The 21,058-nt window shown below is 52.4% G+C and overlaps 1 protein-coding gene across 1 annotated transcript; it reads left to right on the top strand.

The window, feature by feature from the left end:
* The first annotated feature begins 1,624 nt into the window (after nt 1-1,624).
* Nucleotides 1,625-20,938, top strand: PKIG (cAMP-dependent protein kinase inhibitor gamma). The gene is made up of 4 exons (XM_067307546.1): nt 1,625-1,880; nt 7,421-7,488; nt 18,727-18,911; nt 20,008-20,938. The coding sequence occupies exons 3-4, from the start codon at nt 18,761-18,763 to the stop codon at nt 20,085-20,087; spliced, it is 231 nt and encodes a 76-aa protein (XP_067163647.1). The 5' UTR covers nt 1,625-1,880; nt 7,421-7,488; nt 18,727-18,760; the 3' UTR covers nt 20,088-20,938.
* Nucleotides 20,939-21,058: the final 120 nt, after the last annotated feature.

The raw sequence follows: 21,058 nt of genomic DNA, 5'->3' as shown, positions 1-21,058 counted from the left end.
AGGTCAGTTGGGGGCTCAGCAGCTACTGAGCATGAGTATGTTTTGCTTTATTGAGGTCTTTTCTCCTTCTTCAGTGCCTCATTAGAGTCGTCAGGGTGTTTCCTGCACTGCCTGCTTCTTTTGTTGGTATGTTTTTCTCTCTTCCTGCACGTGATGGCAGGGGGTGGGGGTATCTATCCCAACGAGCAGCTCGTTTTCTGATGCACACAAACGGAGACTCTCACTGGTGGAGGCCAAGGGAGGTGGAGCAGGTCCAGCTGAGCAGCCCAGCCTGGGGTGGAGGCAGAGTGCTGGTTCTCCTATCTGGCGTGGAGGCAGATGGCAAGCCTGGGGCTGAATGACTCCAAGGCCCATCCGCCACGTGAGAGCTGCAGGATGAGAGAAAGCCTGGTTTTATATCTGTCTTCTGCTCAGCAAGATGGCAGGTTGGGAGAGCCAAGTCTTCACAGCCCAAATTGCTCGCTTTGCACTCAGCCCAAAGGGAAAGCTCCCATGGCTCTAGTGGGAACTGAATCAGGTCTTCTGCAAATATCCTTCATGCTCCTCAGCTGAGACATGGCCACTTATTCTCCCCTTTACAAGGTTGTGGCTCCTTGCGTCCTTACAGCAGGGACCGACTGTGTCTTGCAATCTCTTGGCAAAGCCATTAGCATTAAGGGGCCACGGTTCCGACTGCAGCACTTGGGCAGTAGCAAACCGCACAGACAGTAATATCTATCACATTTGTGTGTTCATGCACCTCTCCACCATGCTGTTAAGGCTATGTAAGGATATGGGCCAGGAGAAAGACCAGAGACACAGTGCTGCAGTCAGCTTGTTCTTTTGGCGTCGGTCACCTGGCGTTGCCTCCAAGGCAGACGGGATATAGGGAGAGGGACGTTCCTGGGCCTCTGATATGGGCAAAAGCAGCCAAAACTTCCTCTGCCCCTGGAACGGTCCCGAGCTCCCCGAGGGCCCCCAGGCTTTGCATCACAGCAGTGTGGATGCAAAGATATGTGCTCGATATACAGCACCGGCTTGCCCTAAGCACCTTCCCCCCTTAGATTTGGGTGCCGTTCTGACACCAGCTCTGCATTTCACCCCCAAATAAGGCTGTGAGCCAGGGGCAGATGACCTGAAGCACACATGGCTTTTACAAAGCATATCATACCCTGTGGGACTCCGCGGAGCAGAAGGCACTCCAAAAAGACACAAAGCTATTTTTCTGCGAGGCGCTGCCCTCGCACTCAGCCCAGTAAAAGCGTTCGCACCGTATCGGGTGCGAGGGTGCCTTCGGCCGGGCCCCACCGCGCAGGCTAAATAGCGAGGCGCAGCTGAGAAGTGAATCCGAGCAATGCGCTAAAGAAACCTCGGGAGCTGCCGGCGCAGGGCAGCAGCTAACAGGTGGAGCCTCCGCGGGGGTAGGGGGGCCGCTCCAACAGTTGCGGCGAGGGGGAAGCATCTCGCAACAAAAGCTCCAGCGCTGAAAATCGAAGGAAGGATGTTTGGGCACCCGCAGCTGCCGGGAGATGAGGTTACAAGGCAAAGCTAAACAAAGATCCCTGTGAGAAGGAAATCAATCCCTCCCGCCTTGCTGTAAGGTAGAAGCCGAGCAGTAGCCGCTTGACATCATCAGGACGAGCATTGGATTACAGCAGGCAGGGACTCACTTGGCGAGAGCCGAGAACACGCCCCTCGGCCCCAGAAGCGCAACTTCATTTAGCAGCTCCGAGTACAAGGAAACGGCAAGTCTGAAACGGGCTGTGACTAACCTGGCCGCCTTGGCTGCTCGCCCGACCCGGCGGATACGCTCGGAGGGTTGCTCCGAGCCCCGGGTCCTTTGCTAGTGGCGTGACTCGCTACCTTGGGATTCAAGCAGCCGCCGGAGCCCCGGTCCGTCTGTAAGTACAGTCGCAGGCTCGCGGCGAGCGCGAGGGACGCGGATGCCGCTGCGGTGCATCACCGGCGGGCGCGGGTCCGTCCGCCGAGGACAGACCTACCTGGCGACGCGGCGAGGAGCCGACCGCGCGGGCGCTGCAGCCGCCTTACGAACGGGCGATTGGCTTGAAGATAGAGTTAACTTTTGCCCAACTGACTGCGAATAGCGAGATTTTGCTGCCCACAAACCGTAGGTTGAAAACTTAGCTGAATCTCAGCTTTCTGCTGTCTGTAGCAGCAGTTTGTAGGCTGAGCCGAGGGAGGTGGCTACCATGTCACTTTGGAAAGAATGTCGTTTGGGACCGGCCGCGAAGGGGAAGCGGGGAGAGCAGATTCAGCATTTAGAAATCACAATGGAGCATGGATTTCTGCCCCCGCTGGGGATTTCTGGCCTCATTTCTGACATTTGTCCATTTATTTTGAGCAGCTAGCCAGACAAAATTCCTTGCAACATAAGAGGCACTTCTGGTTTTCATTCGAGCAAATGCCAACCTGCGAGACAGCCGGGCGGCCGCTGTGCCCGGAGGGCTTTCTGTGCAGGCTGCGATATGAATCGCCGCTCAGGATCATTAGGAACTGCAAAGCTCCCGAGGCTCCTAGGTGAAGCGCCGGCATGAATGGGAATTTTGCCGTGCGTGTCAGCAGAAACGGGCTCTGAGACTCCCTGGCATCTAACTTTCCAAGCAAATGTTTTAAAAGGCAAAGACTTGGGATAAAAAAAGAACAGCAGTGTGGCAATAGTCCCGGGAGGTTTTGAGAATTCCTCCACCTCCGAGCTGTCTTTCTTCCTCTCGCCTCTCTAGTTTCCCCCAAGGTGCTGGAAGTGGTGGCAGTGAGCTTTTACGTGAATGTAATGCCTTGGCCCTAAAGGGGTGTTTAGGAAACATTTCCATTTGCTCAGAAGGGGTAAATGAGTCCACAAAGTGAGAGCCAAGTGCAGCCTTTCTCCCCAGAAGCAATGCCCTTGGTGGCTGAGATGATGGGACAAACTCGTAAGAGGACTTGAGAGCGTCAAACAGGCAGGAGGTAGCCACGGAGGGGACGATGCAGCGCTGCAGCAGTGCGAGAGGACTCCTGGAGAGGTGACAGCTCCAAGCCCCACTGCAGCCACCTGCCCTGGTGGCAGGGACAGGGCAGGCAGGGGCAGCCCAGGCAACTCTGGGCTCTGCCCTGCTCGCTGGTGGGCAGGCTGGCGTGCCCAATTTGGATAGCCATGAGGCATGCTTTGGCTTCTCAGGCTCTGAGCTGAAAAGGGCCACCTTGCTAATGTGTGGCCACCCAGCTGGGAAATCCTCACATTTCCACTCTCAGGAGGGACAGTGTTTGGGAAACAAGGATACATGAGGAGCTCCTCAATGGCTCGATTCATTCATGCTGCAGACAGATTAAATGACCACTTACAAACATGGCTATAGCAACAATGCTTAAAATATCTTGAGCACAGAACAGAGCACTCTGGTTCCTTTAGGCAGAGCTCCACAAGGACACACTGGTTTTCCCTGCCATCATTTTCAAGGATGCTTTCCAACAGTGTGAAGACTCGGATGCCTCAAAGAACTGGAGACCATTAAAATATGGTAGATAAGCTTCCACCATGGGTAGCTTGAGAGTGGAGACCTTAAAACCCAAGAATATTCATAGGCATGCATTTTCCAACCACTCATTTTTGTACTCACAGTGGCCATTTCTAACTAGGTGTAAAGTCACACACTGAGCTAGAGCACTTGGTTTTGCATATTTTTTCCTCATTTTCTTATTCCAAAGAAAAATAAGTCTACTTTTGAGCCCACTCAGAGCAATATACATAGCCACACAACCCTCACCTCAAAAATATAACTACAAAAAATGTTTTCTGAGTTGCTAACACTTTCGGGACCTCCCTCATTTCAGGGCTGGTTACTGGAGGATTCTGCCATGAGTTAATCCCTCCAGCCTGTCCGGGCAGTCCATCACAGGCTCTTATTTTATAGACAGAAACTAAACAGATCAAATTATTTTCCTGGGGTCACACAGATCTGTGGCAGAGTTGCTGGGTTGAATCTACAGCTCCAAATTCAATGAGGAACATGAGAAGCCACAACCCAGCTTTTTGTTTGCCTTTCTATGCTCCTGTTCAGAGTCTCTCATTTTCACATTCAAAGCCAAGATCTCTTGGTTTCTCTGCTGCTAAGGGTTTCCTTAGTGTGACTAAAGCTGTATACAGGCACCGATTCAGAGGACCAAGACAAACCATTCACCACAGTATCCATTTCTGAGACAGAATGAGAGAAAAGACTTGTTTCCAGTACTCTAATCTGTGACTAGAGAAAGCCAAGTCATAAAGGGAGCTGCTACCAAAAGCTTACCAGTATGAGCCAGTGAGACTGAAACTAACTGGGAGCGCTAGGCTATGGCGTGTGCTTTGTCCCCAGCTACTCAAGGCAGAAGATACAGATAGCTAGAGAAACCATTCCAGGACTCAGTCTGAGACCTCTTGTGCTAGAGCAGCCCTGTTGGACTATGAACTGTTTGTTCCCCTGTTGCAAAACCTTTGCTCCATTCGAGCCTGCAGGGATATGTACTTTTGCACCACTGGTTTCTGGCTCGCACTACAAGTTCTTAAATTCTTCCCTAGAAGCATGGTGCTCTTTGTGTTGCTTCTCCATGCCTGCTTTCATGCAGACGTACTACTGGTCACAAGCCATTGCCTCGGGAACTCCCAGGCAAGCCCTGAAATGCCAACATTTGTTGATATTTGCAATGATGTAATAGGCCAAACTTATCCTCAGTGGAATGTCATCAACTTTACTGGAATTACTGTTTCCACAATGTGCAATTAATCTGTGGTGCTCATTGCCACTAGATATCCCTGGAACTAAGACTTCAGAAGGCATTTTAAATAGAGATAATGTACTTATCTGGGTAATAAAACTACCCTGGTTATAATTAAGAAGATATTGTTTTTTAAGGATTATAAAACCTTCTGTTTCAGGGCAATTAGTAACTGATGAAAAATATTGCATTACAATTACAAGCTTGCCTGCACCTCTGAGGCCAAGAATGCCAGCTATTGTTTTGTAGACAGGATACTAAATGAGACAGTCTTTTAGTCTGCTCTGGGGGGACAATTCTCATATTCTAAGCAGCAATGATTTGGCATGTTGTCTACCCATGAGTCAAGAGATATGAGGATGACCTTTTCTCTGCCACCATCACCATGGCTGAAACCAAAAAGGATTTCCTTTCTGGATCAAAAGCAGCACCACATCATCTGCTGTACAGAATAATGCTGAATTCTGCCAAAACACATTCTGGGTCTTTTGGAATGTGCAGTCATTTTGAAACAATGCTGAGAACACTGCATTTGTTTCATATGTTTGTTCCTTTTGAGCAACAGTTGATAAAAATGGAAGGAATCTGAGTGCCAAATGATGTATATTTTGCTGATGACAATGCCCTTGTAATTCTGTCCTGATCAGGAATGGATGTTTAGCTATCCAATGCATGTTTCCAGAGGTGCCCAAATAATTCATGGTACCTTGCTGGGTTATGGCATCAGATTAGGAAGTGTAAAACGTTCTTTAACAATGATATGTTTGCCCATCCTTAGTCGCACTGCACCAACTAAACCACCTCAGCACCCTTAAACACCCAGTGTGGGAGGTTGCCTGGCCCGAGCCTTCGCACAGAGGTGCCTTCACAGCTCTGCCCATCGCAGTGGGAGCTGTGGGGCCAGGCCTGCCCAGGGCGGCATGGGAGCCTTCACCGATGGAGCAAGGTGTCCACCGTCACTTTTGCAGACACAGCAACTCCAAATCCCCAAGCCGGGGCTGTGGGGAGAAACACCCAACACTGCAGCCTTGGTTCCAGCTGGAAGGCCAGTACCAGTTGCTGGAGAGTTTCCCTCTTGAGTCCACTCCTTTGAGTGACTATGGGGTTTTCCCCTCACATCACGTCAGGAACAGGCTGGCTCAGGGATGACTCTTCCTTTTCTAGCTCAGAGCATCATTGTTCCAATTTGCTTTAAGCCTCTCTTGGCACAGGGCCATATATTTTGATGGCTTTTTTTTTTTCCTGCAATAAATCTGAAGTGCTGAGGTTTTAACTGTTTGGGCTGTGTAACACATGAGCCAGGAGGAGGCAGGAATGCAAAGGAGGAAAATAAAGAGTCATGGATCGTCAAAGCTGGCTTTCTTCCTTCCTGCTTTTGTTTGCCTGGTTGGTGCCCCAAAAGGGCTATACATATTCCCAGAGTTGTGGGAATCCTGTTTCTTTTCCGGTCTGGTGTTTCCAATGAGCCCTTCACTGTAAATGCAGTAAACACTAACAAAATTGTATCATTCAGTCCTTGTGTCTTTGTCTGGATGTTGTCCCAATCATAATTAGTATTTTCCACTTCTGTAGGCCTGTCATCTGCAGGTCTGAAAGTGCTTTACAAATATTTGAAATGTCTAGTGAGGGAAGCAAGTATTAATAGCTGCATTGAACAGATGGGGAAACGGACACACAAAAGCAGCAAGTGCCCTGTCCTTGAAGCAGGGACGGAGCCGGCAAGGAATATTCGGCTCCTCCAAATAGGCACTTTAAAAAGTGGGTCAAAAGTAAGGAGAAAGGCCCTCGATCTGTTCTGGTTTGGAAACTGATGGGACGTAATAGCAGAGGGGTACGCTACACTGATGGGCTAGACAGAACTAGTTACTGCTTATATTATTAAACAGTTAACTTCTTGCTTTTCATTCTGCTAATATTTGTTCCTGGGACAGAGTGAAAAAAACAGTCCATGATGTTCCAAAAAGTCTGAAAGCTGAAACAGCTGCTAAAATAAGCGTCTTGTTGGCTGGGCTCTGCAGGTCAGGAGATTACAATTCACCCACAGATGTTAAGGCCACAGAGGAAATGTCTCTGAGTGGGGTTTGGGGACAAAATGCACAGCTGTACACAAGCACAAACAGCAAAGAAACCCAAGTAACGCAAGATAAACTAAGCAAGGCAACTAGAAGTACCGATCAAACTTCCCCTCGTCTCAAACAGCCAGACGTGGAAGTTTCACTTCTTCAAATCCAACATAGGTGCCAACCAACATTTGTTAACGTTCACGACAGAGCCACTGACTTGTGCCGAGCCTGCCGGCGGTCCGGAGCAGGGGAAGTGAGCTGCTTCAGGCCCCCCAGCGCACCCAAATGAAGCGAAGAAAAGGAGAAGTAAAACCAAAGAGAACTTCTTTGGTGAAAGCCAGGCCTCTCGCTAAACTTTCTTTGTTCTTAGACCTTAACAGGCCAAACCACTAGTAGTGCAAATCCTCCCGAGCATGGGCCTCACAAACACCTACTGTCCCAGAGTCCCGCAGCTCTTGTCTGGGTGCTCACCAAGCCCAGCTCTGCTAAGCCCCCTGGGCAAAGCCCTGCCAGACCCCACGTTCCCATTGCTGTTACACTCAGACAGTTGAAAAAGCAACTGAGCTTTGTGCTTCCAAACAAAAGCACAGGCAACATTTTCTTATGTTTATTTTCTCTTCCATCCCCAGAAGCTGCTGCCCTGCTGTGTATGAAGCTTATCTGAAGTCATGTCCAGAAGGAAAGTCAACTAAATCAGGTAGGGATTCACACTGCAGACCAACATGGTTTTTATTCACAGGGAAGTATTATATAAGCAGGAAAGGGTTTTTTTCCTTTCCGTTTTGCAAAAAGTCATTTGACCTGCCCCTGTATTCTGAACTACTAGTTGCTAGAAAGACACCCAGAGCTAAGAGGAAATGAACATCCGCAATTCTGCTGTAATGACTTTCCTGCTGTATTTTCTATACTTCATGGCAACGTACTTATACAAAGTCGTGTTGCAACGCTGACGCTAAGGGCAGCCACTAACGCAAACCATGCTGCGTGGCTCTCCCTCGTCAGCAAACTGCGCTACCGCACACCGAGTGCGCTCTGTGAGCAGCGGGAAGGAAACGCGTCCTGCGCAAAGCCTGCTTTCTTATGGGCTGCCCCGATGCTTGCATGGGAATGACGCTTGCCCACAGATAGCCACATCAGTGGGGTTTGCCCGGCATGCACAGTCAGCCCAGCAAGATCTGAGGAACATCCCATGTACTCCCACGCCCAGGCTGCATTTCAGTGGACAATAAAATAGTTGGCAATTTGTTTTCTTGGGAGCTTCCCCTGTTCTGAGGCTATAACTCGGTGATGTCCACTCTGAGGTTCCCTGATGTAGCATTACAGGCACGTTTCTAGAATACCACTTCAGTTCCTGTCTAGGTGTCCTCTCCCCAGTGACTTACTGAGAGGGTATTTAACCTGCCTGCAGGTTGCAGAAGTTGCTATCTAGCACAGATGTACAAAAATTCTTCACCCACCATAGAAATGTGCAGAGAAAGGTATATGCAGGCCCAGTGCCGCCTTCCATGTTCAGGTGGGGGTTTGAGCGAGTTAGCGCGATCAAAGGAGCTATTGATTTAACAGCAGCTTTGGAGCCACACCAAAGGACTTAGCTTAGCCACATCTCACTGCAGGCCTGCTTTTAACTCCAGCACTTTTCGTTCCTATTGTATGTAAAGCACCAACAGCAGCATCTCAGCCATTTAATTCTTGTCATAGCTCCAGAAGACAGATTCCCCCCCCCCCCCCAACTTTCCAGGCAAACGTCATCCCTGCTCTAGGCTGTGAGTTATGCCAGTGATTTTCTTCTGTGCAGTGGTGTGGAGGAACAGGTCAGACAGGCCCCAGGGAGCGGAGCTAAGCCCATTTTTGCTGATCAGCCTGCCTTATTCCATGGTGACATTCTCAAGAGATGCCCTGATTATTTTTAGGACTGTTGAGAGCTGCCAGGGCTCTCGCATCTCGGGAGGCTTCATGGCTTCTCACTCAGCCCCTTGCACTGCACCTAGGCAGAAGGACTACGTGGAAGCTGAACGTGACTTTCTACAAGCTTGTACAAGCCTGAGTGAGGAAGGCCCAGCACAGGTGGCCATCAGCTTTATGGACCCCGTGCTAAGCAGTCTCCCCAAGCTAGCTATGTAGTTTTAGCTGCTGCTATAGCCTGTGTAACACCTCTCCCAAGCTAAACTCCCCCTTCCCAGGCATACAAGCATCATGCTCACACAACAGCAGAGATCAATTCTTGCCCTCAGAAAACAGAGCAAAGTTGCACACAATTTATTTGTTTCCCTCTTTAGCATATAAAAAAATCCCCAGCCCTGCTTACCTCTCCCCTTGCAGAAAGCTCTTCTTGCACCCAAAAAGACAGCTAAGCCATCAAAAGCCAATCTGCCTTCTCCCTCCATTTATACATGGCAAGGGCAGCTGTGCTAGAAAATATGCCCCAGCTGTATCTGCTCCTTGCTTGGGGAGGGTCTGTCAGGGAAGGGGAGGCTGTGCTGTGGGTGAGAGCCCCCAGGCCGGTGGGCTGAGTAGGTGATGGTCACTGAGAGAGCAATACCCTGGTGCGACCAGAAGAGCTGTGGGACTACTGGGTAATTTCCAGCCTTTGATGTGAAATACAGCAGGGACTTTTCTTTCAGGGGCCTGCGTGATTTGGGGGGAGGCAGGAGGATCTGCATCCACAGGCCATCCACATCCAAAAGGGATCCACTAAATGGCCCAGATGTGATGGGGATGTCTGTGCCCGTCATAAGCGGAGACAATACAGGAGCCCTTCTAAAACGTGAGAGGAGCAGCTGTGAGATTTTTACAGCCGAGGCGTGTGAAGTGACTGCTCTGTGGTTAGTCTGTCTTGCAAATTCAGCCAGTATTAGATCTTCCACACAGTCATCACTTCTGTTTGTGTAAAAAGCAGGTTCACATGAAAAGGCAGGTAAATAAGAAGCTGGGAGAACACACTGATACCTTGATACTCCTTACGGCTTCGAAGCCTACCCTCCAAGGGTCGCAGGGGTCCACGGAGGGCCGGCTCACAAGGAGGAAGGCGCTAAGTGGCCATGCAGCAGCTCCCTGGCTGAATACGAGGGCTTTGGCTTGCTTCTCTTCGCTGTGCAACAGTCAGAGACCAGCGTTGACCCAGCACTAGCACGAGGCCTGGCTTTAGGAGGCAAAAAGGCAGCGAGAGAGATGTGCCAGCCTGCCCTGCCCTGGGGCCGGCTTGGCCCGACGGCTGCTCTGAGCTGTGGCTGCGCGTGGCAGCGGCAGGGACGAGCACGCTGCCGCCCCTCTCCCCGGAGGGGCCCTTCCCGGAGCTCGGCTCCCTGCCCCGCAGAGGTGGGGAGTTCCCACGGGGCTGGCAGGCTGCTCCACCGCCTTCGCTGCTGGCACGGGCCGGCGGAGGCTGCCACGTCCCCCCGATGCGCGGCACTCGTCTTGCACGGAGCAAGGGGCTGCACTGGCTTCGTCCTGTGGCTTTATCTGTCGCGGGTTCTGAGCCAGACAGTTAATTTTAACTCCCAGATGCAGATGCTCGCTCTGCCCTGCCTCCCCCGATGCTCAGAGGAGCGTGCGGCTTTCCGAGGGGTGGAGAAACTTAAGTGCCCTGATTCATTAGCACCTCGAAGCTGTGGGATGTGAAAAACAAGCTCAACCTGGGAACAAAAAACAAAAATACAACTGCTGTCACGGCAACTGTCTCCAGATGCACGAAGAGACCAATTATTTCCATTAATCAACTTGGTGAGAAGCGCAGAAGAGGCTTAAAATGCAGCCAAGGTTGGATGCTGGGGGGAGGGAGGAGCAGAGAGCTTCATAAAACCTTGGTTGCCAAGGGATATTGTGATTCCTACTATCCCTGAGGATCTGGGGAGCTTACACCAAGCACCTGTCCCTTGCGGAGACTGAAGGTGATGCTGCCCCAGTGCAGGTGGAGAGGTGCCTTAGGCACCCTGCACAGGGCTGAGTCTCAGCTAGTGCAAACCGGCAGAGCTGCACGGCCAGACTAGACCGATGCGCACAGCACCGGGCCCAGCCGCGCTGCCGGGCGTCTGGAGCAGGCTGCTGCTTGTTGCCTTTCCGAGTGATTAGCTGGAGCCTTTTACCATTAATGCGAACGTAACTAACAGCCTCGTGCAGCCACTAACACGCGCACGGGGCTGGAGCCAGAGCCTTGGCCAGCAGAGAGATCAACACAGACTGCGCTAATGAAGTGAAGGGTGCTGTTAGTTGGAGCAACTGAGCGATGGCCTCCCACTCCCCACCTTCGCCCCCAGGCCTCCCCTGCTCCCCTGGGGACTGCTGCGCACATGCACGAGGGAGCCATCCTGCCCTAGACGCCAAGGGTTGTCCGTAATTTTGAATTCTGCTGGAGCATCTCTTACATCAGTTGGGAGCAAGGCAATGGCCAGGAGGACCGGGAGCAGCAGGAGGCACTTTGGGACAGCAGAGGTACTGGGGTGAAAGGGCAATGAGACATGCCCAACAGCCCAACTTTGACATCTCTTCAGCCACTAACTGAAGGAGAGGGAGAGAAATCCTGGAAAGCCAGTGAGGTATAACTCCAACTCTGGCGACACGAGGGGTTCCTGGTGAGGCTCTTTCACGCTGTTCTGCTCTGGAAAGGAGCCTCCGAACAAATGAGCTGGACACATGTACTAAGGTGGACACACGTATTCTGGTGGGAAACCACACTTCAGCCCTCGTCCTGCTTGTTTTCTCTCCCAGCCAGGAAACCTGGGGCTCGGCAATTCGGACCACGTCAAGTCTGACAAATACCACCACGTCCCCACGTTTTGGAGGATGTATGCCTGCCAGGAAAGCAGGGAGCTCTGTGCCTGGCTCAGCGTAGGCCAGTCTGTGACCAGCCTTACCAACACTTTTCACATATATAACAACTAGGAAGACTGGGCTCCACACAGGACTTCCGCAGCTTCAGTTTGGCTTCTGGCTGTGGCTCTAAGCTCGAGTGCAGGGGGGTCTTGGGCCGTAGCTAGGCCTTGAAAACAGGAGCGCAGCTCTACCAGCGCTCTCCAGCCCTGGTACAGAGCCCTCCTTCTTTGATGCACATCTCACGCTTGTTCCCAGACAAGAGCTAGTGGAAAATTTGCTGAAATTCCAGCTGGAAGTTGTCAGACAGTTGGTGGAAACCCCCTGACCTCAAGTGCTGGCTTCTGCCCTGCGTGATGTTTTTTCTCCTCCCTGGATGAGACTCTCACAGCAGGGAACCTCACAGCAGACCCACAGGGAGCACAGAAATCCTGGTGCTCCCGTCTCTGTGCTCTACCAGGCCCCCCTCTGCAGTAAACCATCTTACGCCGTAAATATTTTAAAAGCCCAGCAGGGCTGTTGAGTATGTTTTGCTGTTGTTATGGGTCTGGCCCCAGCAGGAGAGGGCTAATAATAGCGAGTGTGCCATGGAATGAAAGGGCAAGGGGAGCTCAGCGCCGCGCGGAGAGCTCGGGCACAACCGCACGGCTTAGCGCCTGTCCCGCCGGCTGGCAGCGAAGGGACGCGAAGCAGGATGTGGTACTGAACAGAAATAGGCGGTCGTAACCCCGTTCCCCTAGGGAACCGTGACGCCGCGTGGGGCAGGAACATACCCCGGAAAAACGGTAGGGTTTAGCGTGGCCTCGCAGCTTTAGATTTCATACGTGCGGGGGCCAGCAGCGAGGTCCCATCCCATCCCACCGCCGGGAAGCGCTGCCCCTTGCCCTCCGCCCCACCGCGAGCGCTTGGCTTGGGTTCTGCGCCTCGCGGAGCCCCGAGCCCCAGGGCGGCGGCGGCGGCGGTGGCGGGGGCCGCGGCAGGGTCCCCAGCCCCGGCGGGAGGCAGGGTGCCGGTGGCCATGGGGTGCCGGGGCCCCGTTCTGCCCAGAACCTGGCGCCAGGCGAGGCCCGCGGCCGTTGGCTCCCAACCGCCAGGGACGCGGGGCCCTCGGCGTGCCGGGACGTGAGTCTGCTACAGCGCCTGCCCCGGGGCATCTCGGGGCTCAGCGCCGCCCGCACAGCGAAACGGTGCTGCCGCGGGGCTCTGCGCAGCCCCGCCGCCGCCGTCGGTGCGCGCTGGCCCCGGCACACGGCCCCCTTCGCCGGCGGGACGGGGGACGGCGTGTCGAGCAGAGCAGCCCTGCGGCCGCTCTCGCTTGCCCCCGCGGGACGGGCAGGTCTCCGTGTCGCCCCGGAGCGAACGGGGGGCAGCGGCTGCTCGGACCTACCCCGTCCAGCGCTACGGCGGGGAAGCAGGGAAGCGAGATCCGGGCCCGAGCCCCCGTCTGTGTAAAGCGAAGCAGGGCGGCAGCAGGGAACAGGGACGCAGGGAGAGCCGAGGCCGAGCTTAACCGCCGCGCCTCCTCCCTCCCTGCAGCACGCGGGCCGCGCTGGCTCCCCTCGGGGCGAGAATGTCTAAGCACGAGGCCAAGCTGCCTTACGCCAGAAAGTGCCGCCGATGCCACGCGGAGACGAACAGGTCTTCCTCTGACACGCGGGCCCTCTGCCTTCGCTGCGAGGCCGGGTTAGACGGAGGGCAAAAGCCTGAGGCGGGCGAGAGGTAAGAGAGGCAGGCCAGAAGGGGAGAGCGAGGCCGGCGGCGCAGGGAGAGCGGGCCGAGGTCTGTGGTCCGCTGATAGCCGGTATCAGGATGCAGCCCATAAATCGCTCTTCCTTGACGTAAGAAGCTTACGGTTTTACCTAGACGAGAGGCGGCAGACCAGGGGCCAGCGAAACGCCCTGCAAAGGCGCTCCTTGACGCCGGGTCCGGGGCTGGGCGCGACTAAAATCCACCCCATCCCGCCAAATTAGACCCGGGCTTCTGGCTTGCGTCACGGGGCTTGTGTTTGCTCTGCAGGTGCGCAGCTCTAGGCTGAGTTTAAGCCTCCCGTGACGTTTCCGGGTCATTCGTCCACCACTTGTAGTATTTGCAGTACGTGTTTGCTCTTAGCCGCTGAGCCCGGGGACTGCCTTACGGAGCAGCAGGTGAGAGGGGAAACGGGACTCAGCTGCCGAGCTGTCAGGTGCACGGAGAGGGGCACCGAGCTGACTCAGAGGAAATGCCCTAGTTTCTGGCTCTCTTGCACACCAGCGTGTGGCAGAAACGTTTAACCCTTTAATTACCTGCCAGACACCATCTAAGTGGGTAAAATTCAGCCCCAGTGGGGCCCAGTAGGGCTAGTTTATCTAAGCCACAAAATTTCAGAGCCCGAAAGAGCAGAGGCAGCTGCTCCTTCAGCTGCTGTACGAGTTCCCTAAAAAATGACAGTGAGCCCAGCTGAGGTCCAACAGCAACAACAAAAAAGCTCCAAAAGCCAAATCCAGACCAGCGGAACTGAGGCTATTACAACTCCAGATTTTCTATTTCATTCCAGTCCTCGTAAAAACACTAAGGAAAAACAAGTACAGACGAAGTAGCAGGTTTGGCAAAGCCAGATTTTTTCACCAAGGCAAGCGAGCAGAGAAGGTGCCCTGGAAATACTTGTACACTGCATTTTAATGTGCTGCTAAAACCGAATGCGCACTTACTCTGGGAACGCCTGGCGAGAGCTTGCAGATTCCTCCCTCCCCTGTCGGCCCACAGGAATATGAAAACCAGAAGGTGAGGAGCCAGCTGGTGAAACACGGCACTTTCTGCACGCCACTACCACTGCTAAATGACTGCCCACGGTGACGCAGTTTCGAACTGAACTACGTGGGTAAGAGGGAAATTGGCTCCTCTCTTGTCACTGACATGTAAAAAGATGTTTCCACTGACTAAAACCCACTGATCTGTTCTGCACCTGCCTGGAAATGTGGAAATGCTCTTTGAAAAATCAAGTCTTACACAGAAAATTGAGGTGACAACTCCCACTACCTGCTCAGTGCAACGGTTTCCCCGGGATGGAAAGGCCAGACCCTCTGCCAGCCGGGGAGGGATCTGCCCGCAAGGCTTTTGAGGGCTGCCCACCTTGAAACCCCCGCAGGAACTGCGCAAATTCGACATCTCTGCTCAAAATCTGCCCCTCTCCATCTCTTCGCAGTGGGATCCTAAACGCCAAGCACAAACTTGCCCGGCAATGGAAAATAAATCGAATGCGCCATCTCCCGGCCGGCACCCAGCAGAGCTCGAACCCAAACCCCCCCACACCAGGACATGCTTTTGCAGACATATTCTTTTTTTTTTTCTTTTTTCCCCTCTCTTTTTTTTTTAGAAAGGTCCCTTCCTTTTCCCACGTGGTAGGACATTCAGTCATTTGGCATGGTATTGCCGCAGATAAGTGGATCTACCTATGACAGGTACAGCAAGCAACACCGGGAAACAGTTTCATCCCACGGGCTTGTGGGCTCCTGCCCCTGATTTGTGGAGTCCACCCTTAAGCCCAGGCAGTGCAGCCCCTGTGCAAAGGCAGGAGGGCCCCCGCACAGCCCACATCTGAACTGGTTGCACTTCATGGTTTGAGGAGATAGACGCATGCTTGTTTGGCCCGCTCTTGCAGAAGCTTCTTTATTCCAGCATGTGACATTTCTCCCACCGCTACTGCACAGTTCTTGAGGCAACAAGGATGCCTGGGAAGCGGTAGGAGGCAGGCTGACCACGGGCACGCTCTAATGCAGAGTCAAGGTCCTGAATCTGCAGGCTTTCCCAGGCTCTCCTCTCCCCCGTTCAGTCTGAAGGTTAATTCGTGCTTATATATTCATTTCCTCTGCCCCCTCCAATTTTGATTTCAGCTGCAGACACATCAGCGTTGCTAAGTGTTCAACCAAGAAAGACTCAGAGCAGCTGTGGAGGGTCAGCAGCCTCTGGGTCCCGATGAGCTGAAAGTAAGACTTGGCGAGGACTGACAGACGTTCATCCCATCACAGGGAAAGGCTCTTCGCTCGCTGAGGACAGCCAGCTTGCCGCATCCAGACTGGGTGCCGTTTCTTGGGAAGGACAGGCCTGTGAAGAAAGGAAGATGAAGGAAAGAACAACAGCTGGGATCTCTTTCTGGGGTGAAGACTGCAGCTCTTCCCCTTGCTCAGTTAAACATGTGTTAGAGGGATGCTGAGCCCTGAGAGGAGGGGGACATTTGCAAGGGCTGGATTTCAAGAAGCAAGTTCTCTGGGAAGGTCTGCAGTGGGCCATGTCCCACATCCTACCAGTGAGCCGATGCCAGCGTTCCCTGAGCTAGCATTAGCACCAAGAGAGGAGTCCCAGAAGCTGCTGAAACATGCTGGATTTATGAAGGTTTGAGGGTACTGCATCCTGCTAAATCTCAGAACAAGGGGAGGTTTTTAACCTCTTTTTATCCTGGCCTATCACATCTTCTCCATTGTTTTCTTTCTACCATCATAATGTGAGTGAGGTTGCTGCATGGTTGCGCTACAAGCTGTGGGTCTGGCATCTTGTGTTCAATGCAGGCCCTGCAGGGAAGGAAACATTGGCTTTTAGCATGCAGTAGCACTTCGGTTCCTCATGCAGCTCTGAAGTGATAGTAGAGTAGCACTAGTGGTTTCCAGCTTCCACCACCCCTGTGGCACCAGATGGCTCTCCCAGCATCTGCAAATAAGCATCTAAGAGAGATGCTTCAGCCAAGACTGGCTACCCCTTTGCTGGCTAAATCCATATCCAATGCTCATTGGTAATCCATGCAAAGAGCCCGAATCACGCTGGAGCCGGAGGGCTCTCCCCTTCCACGCTGGGAGCAAGTCATTTTTGTTGGCTGCAGGACGAGGTTGTCGGATGGGAGCCCAGGCTCAGCGCTGCTGATGGGACCACCCCAGCTTCGGGGAGGGATTCAGGGCTTACCAACGCGGAGCCAGTGGATGGTGGCATGCAGCCACCGTGCTGTGAACTCCACCCAGGGAGCTCACCAGTCCCCATGGTGTGGCTTTTCCCACTGGCAGGAGCTAGGACTTAGAGGGAAGGATGTACTTGCAAAGCTGAAGGTGAAAGCTCTGTAAAGAGCAGTCATTTTTTAGCCCTGTTCCTTTAAACATCTCATCGGTCAGGAGTTTCACAACTGTTTTTCAGTTTTCAAGCCCAAGAAGCACTGTTTCATAGCACCACCTGGCTGCAGGGACGTCTGGACTGACACACGCCAGCCTGCTGCTGCCAAAGGCTCCCTGAGCCTGCGAGTTTGCAGCAGAAGTTGCTACCGGGGCAGCGTTGCTGGCAGGGGCTCAGCCCCGCCGAGCGCGACCCCCACCTGCTCTCCAAGGACAAATGCAGGAGAGCAGGTCAGGACCAGCACGTGCACAGCGCAGGGCTGTCCCTACCACGGGGGACAACAAGCAAGCGCAGGTCCAGTCTCAGGGTTTGTCTCCTTTTGTGTATCTAACTCCCGGCAGGGAGCAGTGTGAACACAGCAGATTTCCTACCTCAGAAGAGCAACTTTATGCAGGGTTTGTAAAGGAGCTAAGCGAATTTCTCAGCCTCTTGTGGGACGTTAACCCCAAGATACAAAAGCAGTGAATGGCAAGAAGTTGAATTTTTCTTTGGACACCAGCATGTTTCTCATCAGAACCTCCTCCAAGTATTCGCAGCATCAGTAGTTAAGGATATTCTTTACAGTGGGGAAAATCAGAGATAAGAAAACTATTAATCTCCAACTTCCATGCAAATAAACAAACTAAATGCCTTGTAAACATGGGAAGGAACCAAGAGCACCAGATTTCCAATGCAAAGGCAGCATGTAATAACTAGCTCTGTGCCTGGGAGCCAAGATGCCTGTGATATGTTCCCAGAGCTGCTGAGATCCCTGGACGGTCTGTACTGTACAAATGCTGGCAAGTAAAACCACCAGCTAAAATGAAAACCGACAACATAAATACCAATCAGGCTGGAATAAGAGCTGGCTCGCAGCATTACTCTCGGGGCTACGAGTGGCCATTCTAACCCTTTCTTTGTGCTTGGCACAGAAATAAGCCTAGGGCGAAGGGATCCAAAATCTCGCAGGAGGTTTGTTTTTCACATGGTAGCGCTTATCTCAAAGCAGTTTCACTGACCCCTTTTTCAGTTAGGTACATGCATCTGACAAATACGCCAGCTGAGGTCAGTACAGATCCAAAGCCCAAGAACTATGAAATACTCATCTGCCTGCTAGAGCTTTCACACTCGTATCCGTTTGAGGCCCCGATCACTTCTGCTCACAGATTCAGGCTGCCTCAACCCTCCCACCCCCAGGGCAAAGAGCCAAAAGTGGCCTCCATCCAAAGCACCCGTGGCAGCTTGAGGAAGAAGGGGGCCTTGGGGCAACGCTGACATCAAACTGGGACTCAGGGCTTTACAATCAAGACAGCCTCCATGTCCTCCGCCGTGCCAGGGAAACCGCCTGCCGCAGCATGCCGTGTCCCAGGGATTTCGGTTTTGCTACCACCCCTGCTCCTCTGTGCAAAAGAGGCGCTGGGTGAGGCGAGTGCTGTGCCTTTAACCCGGGGCGGCTGGGCAGAGGAGGGAGAAGTGAGGTGCCAGGGAAGGGTCTGCGTGCCAGCGAGCCGGCTGCCGCGGTCGGAGCAGGGCAGCAGCAAGGACAGGGCGCCGCCGCGAGCGTCCCCCAGACTCGTGTCTCGTTTACGCCGTCTCCACTCACTCACTGCAAGAACAAAGCTGGCGGCAGCAGAGCGAATGCTTTTTCTGTAGAAAAGGCCCTGGCTGCTGCTGTGGCCTTGTCAAGGAGAAGGCTGAAAACTAAAAAGGAGAGACAAATGCCTCGTCTGCCTCGCCTCTGGATGGGGAAGGCAGAATAGGGGCCAAAAACGCTGCCGAGACGGATCTTTCCTACCTACCTGCTCTCACCTGGCACAGTGTGGGTCACCCAACATGACACCCCATGTGACTGAGTTGTTATCTGAGATTTCAGTCGCCGCTGTTCTAGGACCCAGAGCAGAATTACAGCCACTATTTTTTCATGCTGTAATTTAACTCCATAAAGTAATCTAACCTGAACAGAGTCATGCCTCAAGGCTTGCCGAGCATCCTTGACCTCAGAACTGTGTTTTCTCCCCAGGGATTTGCAGGCGTCTGGAAATGCAAGACCAGCAATGGAGGTAGAGTCCACCACATACACCGACTTTATTTCCTGTGATCGGGCTGGTCGGAGGAACGCTGTGCACGACATCCAAGGAGATGCAACTGCTATCAGCATGCGCAAGCTGACAGGGGACATAAGTGACCTCTCCATCGAAGGAGCAGGTGAGCTGCCACGGACACCAGTAAGCATAGCTGCTGGAGCCTAGGCCAGGGGGCAAGGTGCGAAACTGCTGGGAGGCTAATCTGTGCTTCTTGCTCAGCTGGTACTGGGCCAGTCGGCGATTCTCCCAGACCGAGGGCCCCTTGCAAGGAACGCGATGGTCCCTGGGGTCCCCGGCACACGAGCACTGTGCGCTCCAGACACCCCCTTTGCTAGTCTGGCTTGCAGAGGCACTGGTGTTTAAACAGGACAAGGACTGACCAACAGCATTCCCAGGGCAAATTACACATCAGACCTACCTTAGACTTTTTTGGGCAGGTTTGTTTTGTTTTGTTGAAAATTAGCCTTAAAATACTTCCACAGTATTTTAGGTAACAATAGAAATAATTTTAAAAACCAGTCAACCATCTCCAAATCTTTCCCTGTAGCCCAAACATGGCAGCAATGTCACCCTGCTCAGTATATGCTGACCAGCTGACTGGTCAGGAAGCATAAACCCTCAGCTCAAAGCGTAGGGAAACCATCTAGTCTGTTTTCACTAACTAGAGCCAAAAAATACAGCAGAGACGCAGAGAGTAAACTCATTTTTAGCCCTTTCTCTTTTACCTCTCTAAACTACAATCTGTAACTATAAAATGCTTTGAAACATGTTACCCTAGCTGTACCCTTTAATGTCGATAATAGAGCCAAGAACAAATTAGAGCTCTTCTAGCAGAGCAATTTGGCTAACCACTGCGATGTCTTAAAGACGTTCCAGGAGCACTTACAAGTTGCATTTACAGTTTAGACAAGGAGAGCACACCCCTGCTTTGAAAGAGATTATTGTAGGACTGCTGTATCTACGCACCTTGCGGTCATATAAAATCCTTGCAGCACCCTTACACCTCCCAAGGCTCCCTCCCAACATCACCAGCTATTCTGTCTTGAGAAGTGTTTGCACTCTGGGGCCTTGAAGGGAGAGCCTGATACTCTTAGGCCAAATATCTGGTCACAGGAAGCTCTTCAGCTGGCAATCTGAGTAAGCCTGTAGCGATTACTGATCACTTCTGTCCTCAGCAGAGTGTAACCGTGCTTTCTTCCCAATCCTCCCTTCTGCAGAAAGCCAAGCAGATGCCACTTCTTCTGAGAAGGACCCTGGAGCAAGACCAAAGGGGCAAGACAACAGCCCCTCCCCATGAGAGCGTGCAGGGGGTGGGATGGGGCAGGAGGAGGGACTTGCTGTAAACCTTAAACAAGAATTTACTGTTGAATCTGCAGACAAAAGCCAACATGGAACAAGTGCTCTGTCAAATGCCTCTGCTGCAATTTGGTTCAGAGAGCTGCAGGACGCTGTGCAAGGACTGGCACCTCCAAAAGACTTCTGCTCCCATCCCTAACAACTTAGAACAACACTGCAGTGGTTGTAGTGATATGAGCCATTCTCAAGATGCCTTAGCTGCAATTTTCCTCTATAGGAAAACACAATTTCAGTAATAATATACACAGACTTTCCTGTCCAAGGTACCTTCTTACTTCATAAATTTAGACTATTATTTATTCTCTGTTTCCATAGATTAGGAGCTTAGATTTTGGTGTTTTCTAAGCATTACCCTCATTTTGCATCTTAGATCTGAACTGGCCCCTAGACTGTCCGTGTAGCCCCTAGTCACGGTGGGCAGCGGGGAAGGGACCCGGCCAGTCCCGCCGTGTTCATGTCAAGCACCACTCACCTGTGCTGCTGCCACTTAGCTATCAGAAAAGGACCAAAGCGCAGACGTGTGGACGAGCTCCACCTACAGACCCAGCAGCATCAGCCACAGGCATCTTTTTCTTTGGGTTTTAACATTTTAAGGTATTGTTAAGGGGAGGGGAGAAAAAATTTTCCTGTTTTGACTGTTGAAATCGAGGCTTACCCATGCAAGCTGTTAGCTGAGAAGGGTTTATCTCTGGAAAGATCTCACCCCACTCTCTTTTAGGAGACATGTTTTGTGTTAAAGATGGTTTGATAAAACTATATAAGCTGTTGGAATAAATAACACACAGCCTTCAAGTATTGAAGTTGAAGGTGTTTTTCTGCCTGGATCTCTCTTCTTCCTCCATTTTGCCTTATAACAGGTTGAGCTGCAGGGAGGTTACACCAGCTTATGCTAAAAGGAGATAGGGAGCTGTG

This window comes from Apteryx mantelli, chromosome 18, assembly GCF_036417845.1.
Source record: "Apteryx mantelli isolate bAptMan1 chromosome 18, bAptMan1.hap1, whole genome shotgun sequence".
NCBI classification, from domain to species: Eukaryota; Metazoa; Chordata; class Aves; order Apterygiformes; family Apterygidae; genus Apteryx; species Apteryx mantelli.
Note: the sequence above shows the minus strand (reverse complement) of the source record. Positions and strands in the feature narration are given on the sequence as shown.